This window comes from Camelus ferus, chromosome 20, assembly GCF_009834535.1.
Source record: "Camelus ferus isolate YT-003-E chromosome 20, BCGSAC_Cfer_1.0, whole genome shotgun sequence".
NCBI lineage: Eukaryota > Metazoa > Chordata > Mammalia > Artiodactyla > Camelidae > Camelus > Camelus ferus.
Window position 1 is genome coordinate 2,840,365 of NC_045715.1, and position 19,751 is coordinate 2,860,115.

The 19,751-nt window shown below is 46.1% G+C and overlaps 1 protein-coding gene across 4 annotated transcripts in view; it reads left to right on the forward strand.

Annotated features, from left to right (window-relative positions):
• Positions 1–19,751, forward strand: part of PRPF4B (pre-mRNA processing factor 4B) — a 34,615-nt gene that overhangs the window by 6,975 nt on the left and 7,889 nt on the right. For all 4 annotated transcript variants that reach the window (XR_004313347.1, XR_004313348.1, XR_004313349.1 and 1 more), the window contains exons 2-11: positions 958–2,157; positions 4,454–4,630; positions 7,796–7,951; positions 9,210–9,291; positions 10,539–10,749; positions 13,758–13,831; positions 15,185–15,275; positions 15,891–16,038; positions 16,982–17,119; positions 17,727–17,880. Coding sequence is in view for 1 of the 4 variants with exons in the window: in XM_032462425.1 (XP_032318316.1) it covers positions 958–2,157; positions 4,454–4,630; positions 7,796–7,951; positions 9,210–9,291; positions 10,539–10,749; positions 13,758–13,831; positions 15,185–15,275; positions 15,891–16,038; positions 16,982–17,119; positions 17,727–17,880 (2,431 nt within the window). In the remaining 3 variants the exon portion in view is untranslated. The remainder of the gene's footprint in view (positions 1–957; positions 2,158–4,453; positions 4,631–7,795; positions 7,952–9,209; positions 9,292–10,538; positions 10,750–13,757; positions 13,832–15,184; positions 15,276–15,890; positions 16,039–16,981; positions 17,120–17,726; positions 17,881–19,751) is intronic.

A 19,751-nucleotide genomic window follows, 5' to 3' on the forward strand; every position in this document is an offset into this window, starting at 1 on the left:
GAGGGTGTGAGAGAATAAAGTGTCTGTGATGAGCTCGGGGGGCGGTGAGTGACGTGGCGTCGGGCTGCTGTTGGCCTGACCAGATGTCAGAAGGCTCGCCTGCTTCCAGTGACCCTGGGTTATCAGCCGTGATGATGTGGACTGTTGACCATCAGGAGCAGACGGTGGCCGTGGCGGGGGGTCCTGGGCAGGACGGTGCAGGATTTTATCACACTGCCCAGAACAGCGCTGGATTTAAAATACGAATTGTTTATTCTGGAGTTTTCCATTTAATATTACTAGGATGTAACTGCGAGTAAAGCAAAACCGTGGAGGGTGTGGGGAGTGGGGGGACTACTGTGCCGCATGGTGGCCAAGTGACCACTTAGCAAGCCTCGAGTCCTCACCCCTGGTCAGTTCACTTTGAAGTTTTAGCCCACGGGGTGTGTTCACACTGTCGGCATCAGCCCTCGGCCACCAGGGCCGGACAGGGAGCGCTTGTTTTGGGTGTAGCTCAGTGTTGGCTCTGGAGATTTTTTTTACATGTGTATCTCTGAACTTTAAGTGGAGAAAGAGATTCGTGTCTTAATATACGTCATTAATGTTTTGTGGAAAACCAGAGTTGGGGGCTTCGTTGGTGTTGAGTTTGAGGGAAATGCTGGTTTAAAAACCAGGTCACTGAGTGACTGTTTAACCAAGTATTAACAGTTCACTGTACCTGGTTTGGATTTCCTTTTTCTATCAAGTATAATCATGTTAACCTCCCCCATTATGTATTTCCTCTAATGCTTTTGATGTTTGAGTTTAACCACTAGAAACTGAAGTTAAATCACTATTCATTTCAACTCACTTCTTGCCATATACCTTTGAAGTAAAATATTTCAGTGGCTAACTTCATGTGTTACATTGAGGTGTATTTTATCATTACTATTATTTTGATAAATGATGTGACTTTTAAATATGTTTGATAATTTATAGGATGGAAGATGCTGATAATTCTGAAAAGAGTGTAAATGAAGAAAATGGAGAAGTATCAGAAGACCAATCTCAAAATAAGCACAGTCGTCACAAAAAAAAGAAGCATAAACACAGAAGTAAACATAAGAAACATAAACATTCCTCAGAAGAAGATAAGGATAAAAAACATAAACATAAGCATAAACACAAGAAACACAAAAGAAAAGAGGTTATCGATGCTTCTGACAAAGAAGGTATGTCTCCAGCAAAAAGAACTAAACTTGATGATTTAGCTTTGCTGGAAGACTTGGAGAAGCAGAGAGCCCTGATTAAAGCTGAACTTGATAATGAGCTGATGGAAGGGAAGGTGCAGTCTGGGATGGGGCTCATCTTACAGGGCTACGAGTCTGGCTCTGAAGAAGAGGGGGAGATTCACGAGAAGGCGCGGAACGGGAGCAGGCCCAGCACTAGGCCTTCCAGCACAAGAGGGAAGCTTGAACCTACGGACAATAAAAACAGCGCGAAAAAGCGAAGTAAAAGCAGATCCAAAGAACGGACTAGACATAGGTCTGAGAAGAAGAGAAGTAAGGGAGGCGTTGAAACAGTCAAAGAGAAGACAACGAGGAGTAAGTCCAAGGAGAGGAGGAGGTCCAGAAGTCCCTCCAAAAGAAGCAAGTCTCAGGATCAAGCGAGAAAGTCGAAGTCTCCCGCCCTGAGAAGGCGCTCTCAGGAGAAGAGCGGGAAGGCCAGGTCGCCCGCTGACGACAAGGCCAGGGCCGAAGATAAAAGTAAGTCGAAAGATAGGAAAAAATCCCCAATTGTAAACGAAAGTAGGAGTCGTGACCGAGGCAAAAAATCTCGATCCCCAGTTGACTTGAGAGGTAAATCCAAAGACAGGAGGTCACGGTCCAAAGAGAGAAAATCGAAACGGTCTGAAACTGATAAAGAAAAGAAGCCAGTTAAATCTCCCTCTAAGGATGCTTCCTCTGGGAAGGAAAACAGGTCGCCCAGTAGGAGGCCTGGTCGCAGTCCTAAAAGAAGAAGTCTGTCTCCGAAACAGCGTGATAAAGCGAGAAGGAGCCGCTCTCCGCTCGTGAACGACAGGCGGTCCAAGCAGAGCAAGTCGCCCTCCCGAACTCTGTCTCCTGGACGGAGGGCCAGAAGCCGGTCCCTGGAGAGGAAGCGGAGGGAGCCTGAGAGGAGGCGCCTGTCTTCTCCAAGGTAACTCGGTGTCAGAGCCTTCGCGTCCCCCCAGCGCGTCCCACTGGAAGGAGAAACTGGAGCCTGGGGCGGTGAAAGTGACGCTAGTGAGCTCTGTCGTGTCAGCGCAACGCTGACGGTCGCCTGTAGTAATAGTTGCGGTTTTGTCAAGTGAGCGTCTTGACTGGGGGTGATTTATAAATATTGAACTTGGTGACACAATTGGTTTTCTTTTTTTTTCCCCCTAGGTCTTTAATTTAGTGTCTGATTTGCAGAATCACTCCCGTAAATCCAAGTAGTTTGGCTGAGAGAAGTCCGTGTGTACCCATTTATGGGAAGGGGAGGTCGTTTCTAGGGCCGGGATTACTTGAACAGTATAGGCTGAAAATTTTACCTTTAAAAACGGAGGTATCAGTTTAAGGATTGTGGTCTGTCCATTCTTTTTGAATTGGTATGATTTTGAATTCTAACAACGTAAGTTGAAACTACAGATTTTTTTGGTCCCAAAAACATAATTAAATTGAAAGTGGAAATTTTTTTCTGTTACTAATTCATGTACTTGTAATCTTGTTGATGAGTTTAGGAAGAATAGGAGATGAAATGATTTTATTTTTTACCAGCAACAGTGAAAATTCATATTTATGTAATACATTTGCTCCATCATTTCTTTTCTCATAAATTGTCATGATTATTTCTCATGAGGTGGAGTGATTCTCATACTTAACTTCTCGGTCCATTTTCTCACTTACAAATTATTTAGCTTACCTAGGACTGTAGAACCAATAAGTAAAGGAACAGAAAGGATTTTAGCAGGGAGGGGAGGGCCTCATTTAGCCAATTTAAACTACTTTAGAAACTGGTTTTTTAAAATTTCTTTTATATTCAGTAGTTAGGCATGTGAAATTAGCAACCAGGCTGCACTTGAAAGAAAACTGGCGTCTGCCGTGTAAAGGTGTTTCGAATTCCTGCTTGTCTGCTGCTGCTGCCAGTGCTTACTGTCTGCGGGTATTAATGCAATACGGGTGTAAGTAGGCATCCCCGGGAGTTTTAAATCATTCTCATTTCTGAGAAGCTTCAAGAATACTGTTTTCGGAGCGCTCTGTCTTGAGATAGGCTTTACTTCTGAGTGTTCTGAAGAATTCTAGGATTCTTTACTCCTCTGTGATGTTGTAATGAAATGGCCCCCTGCCTTTAGTTTTCGGCGTGGAGACAGTGTTACTGAATTGTGTTTCCTCAGGATCCTGTTCAAAAGTTGCTTTCAATTTGAAAAGAAAATTCTGAGGAGTTTGTTAGGGACCAGAGTTGAATATTTGAAATCAGTTTCTTTTTAGTTACAGAATAGATACGTGCTAAAGAGAAATTTAAATTGTCCTGGAAGCCTGTGAAGTCTCTCCCTCTCTCCCCCACTACCACTCCTAAGAAAGCTGTTTGTTTCTAGCCCTTTTTCTATACACGTACAATTGTATGTGTATGTTTTTTCTTACAAAAATGGAATCACACCATTTATTTTAACAGTGACTTTCTTTTTCATGAAACACAACTTTGCAGTGCATAAAGATAATTTTTAATTCTTTATCTAACAGCAAAATGATTGTTCACAGTGCAGATGTACCTAATGTATTTAATCAGTCCCTTGTTGAAACTGATGAGGATTGGGGCTGGTTCCAGTTTTTCGCGATTGTATGCAAAAATGTCCATTGATTATGTGTGAAGTTTCTTTGTAGAATAGATTCATAGAGTGGGATTTGGTCTGAGGTTACATTCATTTACGTTTTAGGAAGTTACTGCCACATTTACTTCTAGGAAAGTTATACCAATATTTACTTCCATGCCTAGATTAACTGTCCTTTTCCCTGAACCCTCACTTACAGTTCTCTGTTCAGAGACTCATGTTGATTATAAGCTGCTTTTATTCTTAGTTGATATATTAGAAATAAAACTCTTAATTGCAAAAATGTTAAAAATTTAGAAAGAAAACATCTTCAAACCAAGGGAATGGAATATTATTACTCACTTGGGCACATTTTATTTGAGTTGTTTATCTGAAATTAGAATCAGTGGCTCTACCAATATAAATAATCTTTAATAATTCTTCAAATTTTGAGACCAGAGAAAACAGACCTTCTATTGCATGTGTGCTGTGTCACCAAAATGTCATTGTGACCATCGAAATTTGTTTTGTTGCAAAGTACACCCGTCTGTGCCTACTGTCTTTAGGTTAGTGCACCCTTCCTGAAGGTGTTCTCGACATGTGGGGGAAATCGTTTATTCTGATTTGATTTATTCTTCCCTGAACTTGTCATTTGGTCCTCTTAAGAACACGACCTCGAGATGACATCCTCAGTAGACGGGAAAGGTCGAAGGATGCCAGCCCGATCAGTAGGTGGTCTCCAGCCCGAAGAAGAGCAAGCAGGTCTCCCGTCAGAAGGAGGTCTCGCTCCCCGCTCCGGCGCAGCCGGTCTCCCCGAAGAAGAAGCAGGTCTCCTCGGAGAAGGTAGATCCCTTAAACACGTGTTACCCGTTTGATCCATGCAGCTCGGAATGTTTTTGAAGCTCCACGTTAAAGGCCTTTTTTCTCTGAAACGTAGCTGTGACCCCATATAGTTTCCTGTTACCAACAAGTGATATTTCACACACACTGATTTTTCTTTAATATAATTTTCCCTCAAATTTAAGTAAGTCAGTGTTCATTAGGAACTCTGTCTTTTTCAAGAGTTGGACATTTTTTCTGTTTTTCAAGAGGTAAATTCTGATGGAGCTAGGTTCAGGATTTTTCTTTTAATAGCAGGATAGATCACAGGAAGTAAGTATCCTGTCGTTTCGTAATTGCAGCTCTGTGCTTATTGTCCTGTGAACTTGGGTAACTTGGGTTTGGTCCTCTGAGAGCACCTAGCTGGAGACGATGACCTCAGTAGCCGTGAAAGACTTTGGGCAAAGACCCCTTTAACTCACAGCAGTAGAAACCCCTCCCTGTGAAGCATGTGGAGCCAGCAGTTGGTTAGTCAAAAAGGTTGTTTTTTAAAGCAGGGAATCATTCTGAAAATCCATATACACATTAAATATTTTGACCTAAAGCATAAGTAGACAGACGTTCATTTGCCAGTCTTTTATCATTTTTAATTAAACTAGTGCATGAATATAGTTTTGAAACACAACACACGAAAGGCTCATGTTGAACCAGTGGATATATCTTTATGTATCTCAGAATTTTTGCATACTAGATTCTCAGAAGTAGAAATGCTTTGTCTGAGAGTGTGTGTGTGAATTTTTTGAAGTTACTGCCGCATGCATTGCTTTCCTGTTTCGGAGGATCCTGCTTTTTTTAATACCGTCCCTCGCACATTTCTGCCTGATATCACATTTGCGGACGCACGTGCTCATTGTTCACGCAGTCATTGTGATCACCTGCATTTCGTTCGTTGCTGAGCAGGTCGTCGGGAGCAGAGGGGACCAGAGGGCCTTCCTTCCCGGGCTCGTGGCCTCCAGCCCAGGCTGACCAGTGGGCCAGCTTAGACGGTTGTCGCTGTAGGGCTTGCTTCCCCTTTTCCCTAGTCCTCGTTGCTGTTGTCACTCCGCTTCCTGCGTCCAGGGTCTTCCTGCGGTACCTCCTTGCTCTGGTAGTGCCTCTCCGGTATCTTCTTGAGCAAAGTGCATGGGAAGGACATCTGGGGGGACCTGCATATCATTCTCCTTGCTGATTTGTCAAGGAATAGAACTCTAGGTTGAAATCACTTTTTCTTTGGAAGTTTTAAATTGTTACCCTCTGAGTTCTTATTTTCCGTCATTGCCGTTGGGAAGTCCTCCTCTGCTACCTGGGCGTCTCTGTAGGCCTCTCTTCTCTTTCTCTGCACGAAGTGTCCTGTGTTCTGAAGTTGCGCTGCCATGTGTCTTGGCGTGTGACTGCTGCTTCCCCTTCCTTTTGCTGGCGCTGCATGGGCCCCTCGGAGCAGGGCAACCGCGGCCGCCTGTTCTGGGAGCTCTTCTCTCGCTTGTGTTGTGTTGCTCGCTGTCTCCCTGGTTCCTTTCTCTTTTCCCCAGTGGGACCTCGTGTGCTGCTCACTGACTCCCCCTCACTCATCTGCTTGTCCTTTTGTTCTGCTTTCAGTCTTGAGAGGCTTTCTTCTTCTATCCGCTTACTCTTCTATTGATTTTTTTTCCTCTGTGCTCATAATTTTTTAAATTTCCAGGACCTTGTTGACTATTTTTTAATAACATTTTACTCTTGCTTTATAAGAAATAACGTCTCTTACGTCGAAGATGATAATGAGTTTATTTTGTGGAGTTTTTGCTCTTTTTAGTTTTTCTCTTACCTGTGCGGTTTCTTCCCAGATTCCTTTTGCTGCTTGTTCACTGTTTCCTTTGAAGACTGTCCTCCAACAGCAGGCTCTTTCCTTGTTGTCTGTTCTGATTTAAAAGTCAGGCGCTGAGAAAGCCGACTGGAGGCTTGCTTCCATCTGACAGCCTAGAGCTTGAGGGCTGGTGAGGACTGGCGCGTCGGTGACTGAGGGTCTTGTCTTTGGGCTGGTGGGTTTTCCAGTCCTCCCCCCCACTCGTGAGTAACTCACGGCTGCCAGCGGGGCTGGTCTCTTTCCCGCACCTCCTGGTACTCAGGCCCGTGTTACAGCCGCCATCTCTCTGTCAAGCGAATGTTGAGTATCCTGCCAGAGCGTGGAAGGGGGAGCTGGCACCTTCCACTGTGTCAGAAAGGGGACTCTGCCATGCCGAGCTGTCCCTCGAGGGTGTGAGCAGTTCTCTCAGCTTCTCCCTCCCTCCCACGCCGCAGAGGACGCGGTGCCCCCGGCTCTGGGCTCTTAGTTCCCTTGTCCGTCCCCGTTGGACCACGGCTCAGATTTCATTGCTACTGCTTTTCTGCCCAGTTGGCACATGTCAAGATTTTGTTGGCATCTCTTGTCACATCTCTTCACATTCTCTGTGGCTGAGCATTTTACTTTTCCATCATCCCTTTCACTGTTGTTTTAGTGAGGTTTCAGAAGAACTGAGATGAACGTGCTCAGACGTGACAGTATTAGCAGGGAGTTGCGGCCCGCTGCGGGCTTCCGGCCTTCTCCGCTCGGTCCCACAGCGTCTTTCTAACACCAGCGTCCGCTTCGGGCTTGAACTCCAATGCCAGTTCCTGTCTGTTTAACAGCAGGCGCGGCCTTTATGCGTTTGTAATGGTGTCCGAGGGCTGTGTTAGACCTGGAATTTTTGTCAAAGACTTTGTCTTTCCCGTACCTTAGCAGTGATCTTTTTTAAAGCTAGGCTTATTGAAGCATATCATTTACATAAAGTAAAATTCACCCCTGTTGGGGTAGAGTTGTGAGTTTTGGCAGACGCATCTAGTCACATAAGATACAGAACATTTCCGTTGCCCCTCCAGGTTCCCTGGTGCCTCTGCAGTCAGTCAGAACAGTAGCTGCATTTTAGTTATCTTTAGTTAAGCTGATTATTCCAGTCTTACTATATGTTAATTTTACCTTAAAATTTTAACTAACTTTTTTTTACAGGACTTTTTAGTTTTGGGTTCATAGCAAAATTAAGCTTTTGAAAAGTACATTGAGTTCCTGTAACACCTGTAGCCCGAACACACTCGCAGCCTGTCTGACTACTTGACCGGTAAAAAAAAAAAAAAACACACACGTGTCTTCTCCTCAAATAGGGACCGAGGTCGGAGAAGCAGATCACGCTTGAGAAGGCGGTCTCGATCTCGGGGGGGTCGTAGGCGCAGGAGCAGAAGCAAAGTGAAGGAAGATAAGTTTAAAGGAAGTCTTTCCGAAGGAATGAAAGTGGAACAGGAATCTTCATCTGATGATAAGTAAGAATGAAACTTACCATAATTTCCTTTTTCCAATTTAGAGAAACACTTTGATTTGGAAATCTTTCATTTCCACCTGAATGTTTTAAGCAAATCCATCAACGTGGTCTCACATTTAAGTTAATCTTCGTGCGTACTTTATAGGTTATGTGACAGGTCGTGGTATCTGAACACAGAGGTCTCAGTTTGGCTGGAGTGGGTGTTGGGCCTTTGCTGCGTCACGAGCCTTCTCTGCTTTATTTTCACCAGGAACCACCAGTGTATTAGACGGTTCTGCCAGTCTTAGTTACCGGTTTGGGGGGTGCGATTTGTATACTAAGTGTTTTATGTAAAATGATACATACTTTGCAGTTGAGGCCAGCTGGTGCCAGATATGCCTGTTAGATTGTGGAAAATGCAGAAATATTTGTGTCTAATAAAAGTGGGGAAAATTTTTTAATGCAAACTTAGTTGTCTAAATGGAACATCTTAAATAATACTAAATTAGAGCAGTGGGTCTCAACTGGGGGTGACTTGCCTTCCCGGGGACTTTTTGACAATGTCTAAAGACATTTTTATTTGTTACCTGGTGGCTGGAGGCCAGGCCTTCTGTGTCTTCCAGTGCATAGATGACCCCCACAGCGAAGCGCTGGCCAAGCGTCGCAGTGCCGAGGGGAGAGGCCCTGGTTAGAGCTAGGTGATAAGGAAGTTGGGGGGGGGGTGGCACACGTGGATCTGATACCTTCAGAGCTCGGGTCCTGGGAAAGGCTGTGCTGGGAGGGAGCATAAGGCCCGTGGGAGGCTGGGCCGGTCGGGGCGGGGCTTGGCGGTAGACCGCTTGCCCTTCAGATCATATGCAACTGTCTACGCGTGCATTTTTGGTGGGGAAGGATCTCTATAGCCTTCTCAGGCCCCTGTGACCCAGAAAAAGTACCAATTTACATCTCTTTCCCAGCCCTCTCTCTAGGAGTGAGAAAAGGGGCTGGAGAGGGAAAGTGCCTTTACCACATGGCACAGCTAGTGGTGACGTTTTTAAACTTCAGGATGTTTCTTTTGTTCCCTGTTTGGTGCCGTGAAACAGGTGAGGAGGTTACGTTACCTGCCAGGGCTCCAAACCAGGACCGTTGAGAAGCAGGGACAGAGTAAGGCGGCTTAAGGCTTGCTTCGGACTCACTGGTGGCCTGCGTTTTTCAGCTCTTTTAAATGCACATGAGTTATGGTCTTGGAATCTCAAAGGATGTTTGGAATTAACTGCGCGCGTGTGTGTGGTTTTTCTAAGCCTTGAGGACTTCGACGTGGAGGAGGAAGATGAGGAAGCCCTGATAGAGCAGCGGAGGATACAGAGGCAGGCGATCGTTCAGGTGCGTGACTTTAGTAACAGTTTGATCAACATTCCTTAAATAATCACTGTTTTAACAAAATAAAGGTTTTCACTTTAACGAAGAAGTGATAGTAGTAGCAATTGAACAGGCCTTGGAAGGAAGTATATGTAAACTTGTGAGATTTGAAAAGATGACAGTTTCTTCATAAAATTAAAATAGGCGTCCTTGTTACACATAAACAGGACTCGGATGGAACCTCTTGTGTAAGACAGAATGGGAGCTTTGCTTTTTCTTTTTTTTTTTTTTTAAGTTGATGAACAGGAAAACCATCATAAATGAGTATAAGTTGGAGGAATTTCATTTGGCAAAAACATACCCTATTATGTGGGAAAATTTTTTAATGCCTAATGAGATGGATTTTCTGATATAAATGTGATTATTTAAGTTGAACATCTCAAGAGTAATTTGAAGGCTGCCCGAGAGCCAAGAGACGGGGAAAGGGGGGGTGGTGTCATGCACAGGCCTTACTGAGAAGGCGGGCCGCCTCCGAGGGCTGCCAGTTCTCCTTGGCTGTCCTCAGATGAAGCCTGGCCACTCAGTCCTCGGAGGGCGGCAGTCCCTGCAGAGTGCCTTCTCACCATCAGTGATGGAAGGTGAGTGGTGGGGTTGAGGGGAAGAACAGCTCGCCCAAACATACACAGCAGACCATGAATCTGGTGACAGTGTCTCAGAGCAAAGGAAAGGCCTGGAACCACCAGAGTACGGGGGGCATGGCTGGAACTCCAGGGGAGCCACGCCTTTCTGGGGCACTGGTGAACCTTACTAAACCGGTAGCCCTGAAGACTTGGTTGAATCTTTTTGTTCTGAGCCAGGCCCGTAATCCCTTATCTCCAACCTTGGGGCCAAGAAGTATTTGCATTTTAGCGGGTGATGTGGTTCATGTGTGTGCATCACGTAGCCCCATCGTTGGGCACGCTGAGTGTTCCCGTAGTGAGGCATACTGTGCTCACACGGGGGAGGCACGGAAGACTTCAGGGCCTCGCATCTGTTCAGGTCAGGTTTCGGCACCTTGTGAATGTGCACCAAAGAAAAGAGTACTTAAGAGTTTTGTGGATTTGAAATTACGTGTAAGGGATTGTGGGCCTAATTCAGTTAAGACGTAGATACCTTTAAAGTTTGTTGATATTATCTGACACTTCGTGTTTCAATGCAGCACCTCTTAGCAAATATAAAAATCTTCAGATAAGATCTGGGTTTGTGGAGATAATGCTGTGTCGTTGCTACAGAAATACAAATACCTTGCTGAAGACAGCAACATGTCCGTGCCGTCCGAGCCCAGCAGCCCCCAGAGCAGCACGCGCACGCGCTCGCCTTCCCCGGAGGACATCCTGGAGCGGGTGGCTGCGGACGTCAAAGAGTACGAACGGGAGAACGTTGACACGTTCGAGGCCTCGGTGAAAGCCAAGCACAACCTGATGGCCGTGGAGCAGAGCAACGGTGAGCCGGTTAGGGTTTGCTTCCGCTGGCCGTGCCTGTCTCCTCGCAGCTCTTCTCCCTGCTGCGTCGCAATGAGGGTGTATTTGGGGAGGGAGACGCGCCCGGGACTAGGAGTGTGTTGCTCCCGCTGGTGCAGGAGCAGCGTTAAGTGCTTTCATTAGTTCATGTAACTGTGCGCCCGCCTGCCCCCTGCCTTCTGCGCTGCTTCCTGGAGTGCTTTACAGCGGATCCCAGCCACGACTTGATCTCATCCGTGAATGCTTCAGTTTGTACTTGTTAGATACGGGCTTTTTAAAAAGCATGACTCGTACTTGGTAAAATTGACTTTGCATATCTGCTGTCTAATTGCAGATGGTTGCTTTGACTCAGAATCCAGAATGAGACACACATTGTATCTGGGGTATCTGTCTCTTAGGTCTCTTTCTCAGTGGTTTTCCAGCTGTCCCCATTGAGGTGCCCCCGCACCCCAGCCCAGCCCCTCTTGCCGTTGACTTCGGGGACTGTATCTGGGCACCTTTTCTACTCTGATGTTGTCTGACCTTAGTCTTGTCATTTGCTGCCCCTGTCCTCTGTATTTCTTGGAAACTAGTAGTGGTAGAGACTAGTTTAACTTTTCCATCCAGAGTACTTGGTACATGTGTCCCATTGGGTGGCATGTGGTGTATGGCTGTCCTGTTTTTGTTGAGATGGTTAGACAAGACAGGCCTCTGGGTCTCCTCTTGGCTGTCACCGTGCAGTTAGCCAGCAGCCATCCTTGCTTAGATCCATTATTTCATGGGGAGGTTCCACAGTGGTGATTTTTTTACATTTCCGTCATTCCTTTTGAATTACTAGCTCTAATTCTGTAAAAGAAGTTTCCATTCTTTGATTATCTCAAAATAGAATTTGTGCAGGAAAGGCATGACAGGCGTCTGATTATTCTCCTTTGCTAGCCCGGTTTTGGCATGGAATAGGGCTGGCGCCCCCCAGAGGTAACCAGTGAGACTGTGGAGGCCCTGGGGTCGTCATGCACTTCCTGTGCTGGAGTCTGCTGCTGCCATTCTCCTGACGCTCGGGCTGTTTTCCGTCGGGGGTGGGGGGGGTGCTTTTAAATTGGTCTCTGGTGTCTTTTTGACCCAAACCCTGCAGTTTTTAACATGGCTGTCTTTCTAGGACAGGGGTCCCCTAACTTTCTGTAAAATGTCAGAAAGTAAATGTTAGGCTTTTGTAATTATTTCAGACTGCTCCAACTGCTGGACTCCACTGTCGTGTAGAGTGGCCTCGCCCCCGTATGAGTGAGCAGGGCCGCGTCCCCAGGACACTTGGTGGATTGAATGTCATGTGGTGTTCACGGGTCACGAAATACGCATCGTGTTTTCCCCCAGACCTCTCCAAATGTAAAAATGGGCCATACAGAAAAAGTGAGGCCGAGGTTGCCGACTCCTGTTCCACCACAGTGAGTGATCATGGCCTCACCTGTGGGTGTCTTGCTCTAGAACAGGATCAGCTGGTGCTCCAGGAACCCTGGGTCCATTTAGTAGGAAATGCCCCTTGGAAACTACAGGGCACTGAGAGATGCCCATTGCTCCTGGGCCCTTCCACCAGACCCAGGTAGGAAACACACACGCTTTTGGACACGAGGCGGATGTTGCCGATTTGGATTTGAGGTTTATAGGGGTTTTGCTAACTTCCTTGACTTTACATTTTATCTTTTTTGCGGTGGAAAAACTTGGTTCCCTATAAACATGGTTACTTAGGTTATTACTTTGAAACTTTCATATGTATAGTCATCACTGTGATTATCAATATGAAATACATTGAATGCAATTAGGAAATGTAATTTTCTTTCTGTCCTTGGGATGCAGTCCAAGGTGTATAGTCAGCAAATCTGTGTCTTAAAGTTAATTTTTCTGTCTGGTTATACCACCAGTTTGATAAGTTTTGGATTATTTTCATTCACTTCTGATTTTTAGGGATAATTTGGGCTTTTAAAAAATTATTTAAACATTTCATATAGGTATGCATTTGCATTCCATTTACACAAGCACACGAAAAATCACCCTGTACACACTTACCTGTCTGAGAAGACCTTCATTCCTTTCTACAGCCGTGTAGTATTTCAGTGTGATGAGGGTGTCAGTTTACTCAGTCTTCTAATGGGGGTGTTTGGGTTGCGTCCTGTCGTTGCCTGTTGGTTGGAGCATTAATCATAATTGCATTGTGCATTAAGGCTTTTTTTCCTACTTGCTACTGTGTCTTTGGTTTCCTGGAAGTGGACTTGCTGGGTTTGAAGAGTCAGTGAATATGTGATTTTGCTGTGTATTTCCAGAGTCCCCTCTATGGGGGTTATACAGTTTGGCCATCCTGTAGTCAATGTCTGAGTACTTTTTTATCCAGGACCTTGTTAAGAATATTGTCATACTTTTAAATTTTTAGGAAGCTCATAGGAGAGGAGAGAAATGCTATTTCATTGTGATTTTAATTTGTGTTTCATTTACTGTGAGATTGGGCATATGTTCATATGCTTAATGCCATTACGTTCTTTTTTTTTTTTTTTTCTTGTTCTTTTTTTTTTTTCTAAAAACGCCTAATTTTTTTTTTGTCCAGTTTTTTAATGGAGTTATTAGACTTTTTAGGAGAGAAATACAGACAGCTATCTATAGTGGGGATATTAACCTTTTGAAATTTAAGCTGCAATTTAGAAATAAGACTTTTTTAAAGATGAGCTTTCATTTTAATAATTATTACTTAGCTAATAGTATATTAATTTAACTAATGTTAGTGAAAGTATTAGGCTTGTCAACCTTCTGAAATGCATTCTTTTAGTAAAAAGTGATAGCTTTATAGATCTTAAGTGTTATAAAGTGATTTTAAGTTGGGTAGTAATGAAAAACTGATGTGCAGGTGGGGAAAAAAGTTTGAATTGCTGGTAGTGATTTTCCAAAATTACTATTTGTGGTTTAATGTGTCTCTGCATTTTTCAAATATTCATGCTAATTCCTATTAGTTTACCATTATTTCCCATTAAGGTTCATCTCAGAAGAAGCTGTTGGCACCTGATATGTTTACAGAATCCGATGATATGTTTGCTGCATATTTTGATGTAAGTAATTTTAAGTCTTAAAAATACAATTGTCAAATAGAAAAGCATGTGTAACAAATGTGTTTGAGTGGTATATACACACGTAGAGAAGGGTAAAGCAAATTAACGTTAACATTGGGGCAGCCTGGGTGAGGTGTATCTGAAATGTCTTGTACTAGTTTGCAACTTTCCTTTAAGCCTGAAGGTAGGTCAAGTTTTAAAACAAGTGCAGTGGGATAGTCTGAGAACTTCATTAAAGTTAGCACTGAGTGACTTAAGTGTGTAGATGGTTTCTTTTTAGACAGCTGTTTTCTTGGATTTACAGATGTGTGGCAGGGAGAGGCTGGTTGTAGTGAGGTGAGACAAAATGATGCCAGTAATTTCCAGGCCTGTTTGGAACAGAGTCCTCTTCGGGCTCCCCTCGTGTAGGTGATTGGGAACTTGAGGGTTTGGAACCTAGCAGAATTCATTGAAGAGTTGGAAATGTTATAAGGAGTGGGTTAACACATTTTGGTATTTTGGCTATTTTATCAGTGGTTTTTCTTGAACAACTTTAAAACATACTTAAAAGTCTGAGACCATTTCCATCATAAATTGAAGAGAACATGAGAAGTAAGGAGGCTTTGGTAAAGGGAGGTGGGGTGGGGAGGATGGACATGAAGAGGGAAGTTAGAAGTGGAGTGAGATCCTGGAGACACCGGTGAGTGATTTAAGTGACGTGTCCCTAATGTGACACGTTGCAACAAGAACACACGAAAAAGATGAGTTAAGAGAGGATAGAGTGGTTTTGAGCCAGTGAAAGTACCGGCACCCATCACTTGCCTGGACGATGTTGAAGGATTTTCTGGGGGGGGTTGGAGAGGGGTCTGTGACAGAGACTTGAGAAGTCCCAGAGTTCCTGAGTTCCCACGCAGACTTGTCCAGTGCCGCCAGTGACGCTGCACACACAGCCGGGCGGAGTGGCGGAGTGTTGCATGGACGGGGCAGGGAAAGACATGCAGGTTGATAGGGAGTTAGACACCGGTTTTCCTGAGTGCGCCTCTGATGTCTGTCTGTCTCTCTGTCAGTAGCCATAGAAAATCAGGTGTGGTTTTGAGATTTTACTTTCATCTATAATGCCCCAGGCATGTTCCTGGAAGTTTCTGAAGATTATGTGTTAATTTTTTTCCCTGAGCATTACTGTATGCAAGAGACTTTGGTGTCGTGTTTTAGCTGCATCACATTTACATAAGTCATAGTAAGAGTTTATTGAAGTTGGCATAAAATGGTTTTATCAGATCATGGCAGGGTTTGCCCGTGTTTCTTTTGAAGGAAGTGCTTTCACTGTCTGCCTCGTCGACGGCTAAATAGCTCACATTGCCGCCTTCATTTCAGAGTGCGCGTCTTCGGGCTGCTGGCATTGGGAAAGACTTCAAAGAGAACCCCAACCTCAGGGACAACTGGACTGATGCCGAAGGCTATTACCGTAAGTTCACGGCGCACTTCAGGCTCCTCGTAACGTTCTGTAGAATTAACGCTGCTTGATGCCTGCACACTTGGGAGGACTCTGCAAGTAGCATCGCAGTGGCATCACTTGTAAAGTGTGGCACACGTGGCAGCTGTGTGAGCCCGTGCTGTGTTCTGCCGAGCAGCCCAGAAGCATCACAAGTTGAACCAAGGTGAAGACTTGCTGTGCAGCTGAAGGCTGCGCAGAGTTACTTTCAGCCGTGAGATAACCCTTCAGAGGGTAGGGTGTGTCATTTGCTTGTCTTGAACCGAAACCAAGAAAAACGACACACCAGGACCCTGGGTGCCAGCCGTGCGGTTTGTCCTACAGTGCGCGCACAGCTTCCCTGCTCGCTGTTAAGGTCGTCAGCAGTTGCCGGGACAGCGGAAACGCTTGTAACGGTTGGAAATCGGCAACTTTAACCACAGTATGCCGGAGGCACAGGGGAGGCGAGGCCTGGGGTCTCCGGGGTGTCCAGGAAGACACGTTTGACAGCACTGTTTCGCCTGCTTCTTGATTTATCATGCGTATCTCATAGTTTTGCCTGGTGATCTGTTAAGGTCAGAATTCTAATTTTTTAATTTATCTCTTCAGGTGTGAACATAGGTGAAGTCCTGGATAAGCGTTACAACGTGTATGGCTACACCGGCCAGGGTGTGTTCAGTAACGTGGTCCGAGCCAGGGACAACGCCAGAGCCAACCAGGAGGTGGCCGTGAAGATCATCAGAAACAACGAGCTCATGTGAGTCGGGGCCGCGGGACACGGGACACGGGACGCAGCCCTTCCCGCCCGGGCAGGCCAGGCGTCGGGCCCCGTGGCCTGTGTAAGGCAGGCACCGCGCGTGAATGGCTGGGTTTTACCTCACAGCCACGCGATTCGGGTGTGAAGTTCTGGGGCTGCGGGCCAACGGCACGTGGCTCAGCCCAGTGCGTTTCAGCACCCACTCTGTGCACCAAGACCAGCGTAGACATCTGCCTTCTGCCGCTCGTCGTAGGGCTGGCCTCGCCGCGCCTGCCTCCCACTGGGGGCCAGAGGTGAGAGACAGGACCGCGCTGACTAGCCGTCCCCGAGCGTGTGGCGGCTGCGGGAGTTACCTGCAGCTTCCGTCTGTCGCCTTTCCTTCCATCGGCGGGGAGGTACCTGCTGTCTTGTGCGCTCGGCTGTAGTCTGTGCCGCCCACCGAGCGGCAACAGTCAGCTTACTGTTGGTCTGAGAACACTAGAAAAAAGGGCTTAGGTTTACACTAAAGTCCTGGGCTTCCCTCGGCTTAGAGAGTTTTTTTTGTTTGATGGAAATCCCCAGCTTCCACATTACAGACAGTAAATTTAAAATGCAGACAAATTATAGCTAGAATTTCAGAGGATAGTATTTACATGAAGATGTTCTGAGATTAAATGTGCGAGATTGATCTCCCTTCAAGTGTGGTGGCTTTGTTCCTCGGTGTTTCTGTTTTGTTAATTGATTATTCTGGAAATCAGCTATGGAAACAGTATTTGGCTGAGTGTTAATTATTGTGTGAATGATACAGAGACTTCTCAGTCCTCAGCAGATCTGTTATTAGTACTTTAAAAAAACACAAACTAAACTTGTGATACATCAGACTGGAACTAACAAATACTTATTATTTAGTTTTCCTAAACTTTGGATGTATTCTGTCCTGACCTAATTTTCTTTTTCATTTCAGGCAAAAAACGGGTTTAAAAGAATTAGAATTTTTGAAAAAACTTAATGACGCTGATCCTGATGACAAATTTCATTGTTTGCGACTCTTCAGACATTTTTATCACAAACAGCATCTCTGTCTCGTGTTCGAGCCTCTGAGGTACGTGTGAGAACGTGTACGTCACCCAGAGAGCTGGCCGCTTCTCCCCTGCCAGCCTCAGTTCAGGGATGCTGGGATCGATGCTCTGTGTCCCTGACTTTTCTCCAGTTAGCTCTAGTTTTTGCTTTTTATTGATGAAGAGCTAACTTCTTGAAAGTCATAATGTGTGAACATGAACTGGCTGTGTTCTGGGTGCCGCACATTTACCTCGAGTGGCCTTCAGCTCGGCAGAGAGAGTCTCTGAAAATTAAACACTTTAAGGAAGGGTTGAGCTGGAATGAAAAGACATGAGCATAGTGGGGTTTGATCTTCAAAAGTATGGCTTCATTTTTCTGCCATCAGCTGTAAGCCCATTCTAAAATCAACAGGGATTTTTACCACTGCATGTCTTCCCTTCTGTTTACTTGGAAAATAGTGTTGTGTACACAGTTTCATGTGCTCGCCTTTCAGTGTAGAATCTAATTTATCAAAAGTTTGGGCAGCGGGTGGGGGGGTGGGTTCTTGAACCAAGTATTTTCATTGTAGTTCGTGTTTTGAACTTGATTTTATTTTATTTCCATTTTGCATTTTAACCCCTAATTTTGGTTTTTCTTTTCTTTCTTAAAAGTATGAATTTACGAGAGGTGTTAAAAAAGTATGGTAAGGATGTTGGCCTTCATATTAAGGCTGTAAGATCCTATAGTCAGCAGTTGTTCTTGGCACTGAAACTCCTTAAAAGATGCAATATCCTCCATGCAGATATCAAGCCAGACAACATCCTGGTAAGTCAGAGATCAGCGGCCCTGCCCCTCTGGGTGGCCTCTCACCTGGTGTGGTTACCGCTGTGTTGTGCTAGAGGTCGCGTCTTAGGAGAATAATTCAGCATACGAGTTACCCGTTACTATGCTTGACCAGCTTTTGCTTCTTTTGGAAAGTGGGCCGTGAAATGCTCTAGTGAAGTGTAAGGAGAGCGGGAGGAAGCAGCGCACTGTCTGCGTTTTCCCTCCTGACGGCGGGTTTAGTGCACGCAGATCCCGGGGCGCCGCTGCGCAGTGACGGTGGCGTCCTCTGGTGTCTGGGAAGGTGCTGCGATGTTACTGTCTTGAGATGCGTATTCACAGTCCTGGACAGCGTGAGGGACACTTAAGGGCGTTGCCCGCTCGGGACGCGCGGAGTTGCGTTCCGGGTGTCCGGGGGGTCCCTTGCCCTCTGTTCCTTGTGCTGTGGAAGCTGCGGCTGCCGGGGCCGCGCCCAGGAGAGCTCGCTGTCCTAGCTGGCCCAGCCGCTGGGCGGGAGGCACAGGCCTCGCTGTGTGTTTGAAACTTGGAAGTAGACCTCGTCACCGCGGAGGGGTGGCGCGTGCGCAGCCCTTCCCTCCCTGGCCCTTTCTTCGTGTCTGTTGTCGGTGCGTCCCGGCGGGGCCGTGCTCACGGCTTGCGGGGTGCGTAGCTCGTCCGTCAGTAGTTAGCATGTGCCACACGTTAAAATAAGATACCCCGTTAAGGTTTGTTCAGGACTCCGAGGCAGTAGCTTGGCACTTGATTCAGAGTTCTCTTTTTCCTTTCTTTTTTTTAATATCTTAAAAATACCCCCTCGCAGATGAGCACGTTGACGCTGTGTTGTGCCGGGTCTGAGCGGGCGACCTACCGCATTTCCGATCTGACTCGGGTGAGGGGGGGCTGGGTGACGGCAGGGAGGTGGCAGGCTCGGTGTGGACGGCTTGCAGACCTGCCTAGTCAGCTTCATGGGTGACTTTGACCTCTTTCTCTTTTTTACATTGCAAAGTACACCATCCCTGTCACGGAGTGTGTGAACTGTGTACAAGTGAAAGGTAATTACTCAGGGAACGTCTGTGTGACCACCGTGGAGGTCAGATAAGACATGGGTGAGGATTTTAGGAGCTCTTGTTTTTACAACTTTGTTTTTCTTCAAGTTTTGCTAAACTAGTGTAGGTTTTCACATGGATTCAGACAGCTTTCCCTTCTTCCTGAGAAAGGAAAAAGTAGACGTCAGAGACCATGTGGGGCTGTTTGTCCATGAAAATGCAAAGCGCTCCGCCCAGGTTGCAGCTGTCAGTGTCCTCCGGGGCCAGCAGAGGGGAGAGCAGATGTGGGCCCTGCTGTTGAGGGCGTTTGTCAGTCTGAGCTCCGTGGAGAGATGATGATTTTAAAGCAGCCCTGGGGTTTTCTCTGGGTTTTCACGCTGCATCCTGAAGTCACTGAATGCAGTTTACGTTTAAAAGCACTTTTCCATTTGAAGATTCCTATATCCCTGATCCCCCAGAGGACCAAGAGAGCGGTGACTGAAGTGGCAGCTGTAATCCTGTCTGTTGTCACCGTCCTCTGGACGTCAGCTGCAGCGGGTGGTCTGTACCGCGCCTGGAGAGACTGCCTGGGGCCTTGGATTTACAGTGCTGTGTCTCTGGGGCGGGAAAAGCAGGCCTCGTTCAAGTCCCAACTCGGAATCTGTGTGTGTCTCTTTTGAAGGGGGGAAGGGACTCTGCACTGTGAATTGCCTTCACTTGCTAATCCCGAGCCTGCCTGTGACTCTGACTCATGAGTGGCGCAGCCATGGGAGCAGCTCCAGGCCTTGTCGGCAGGTGTCACTGTCCCTGTGTGTGTGGAGTGTTTCCGAGGGAAGAGGAGCAAGTGGC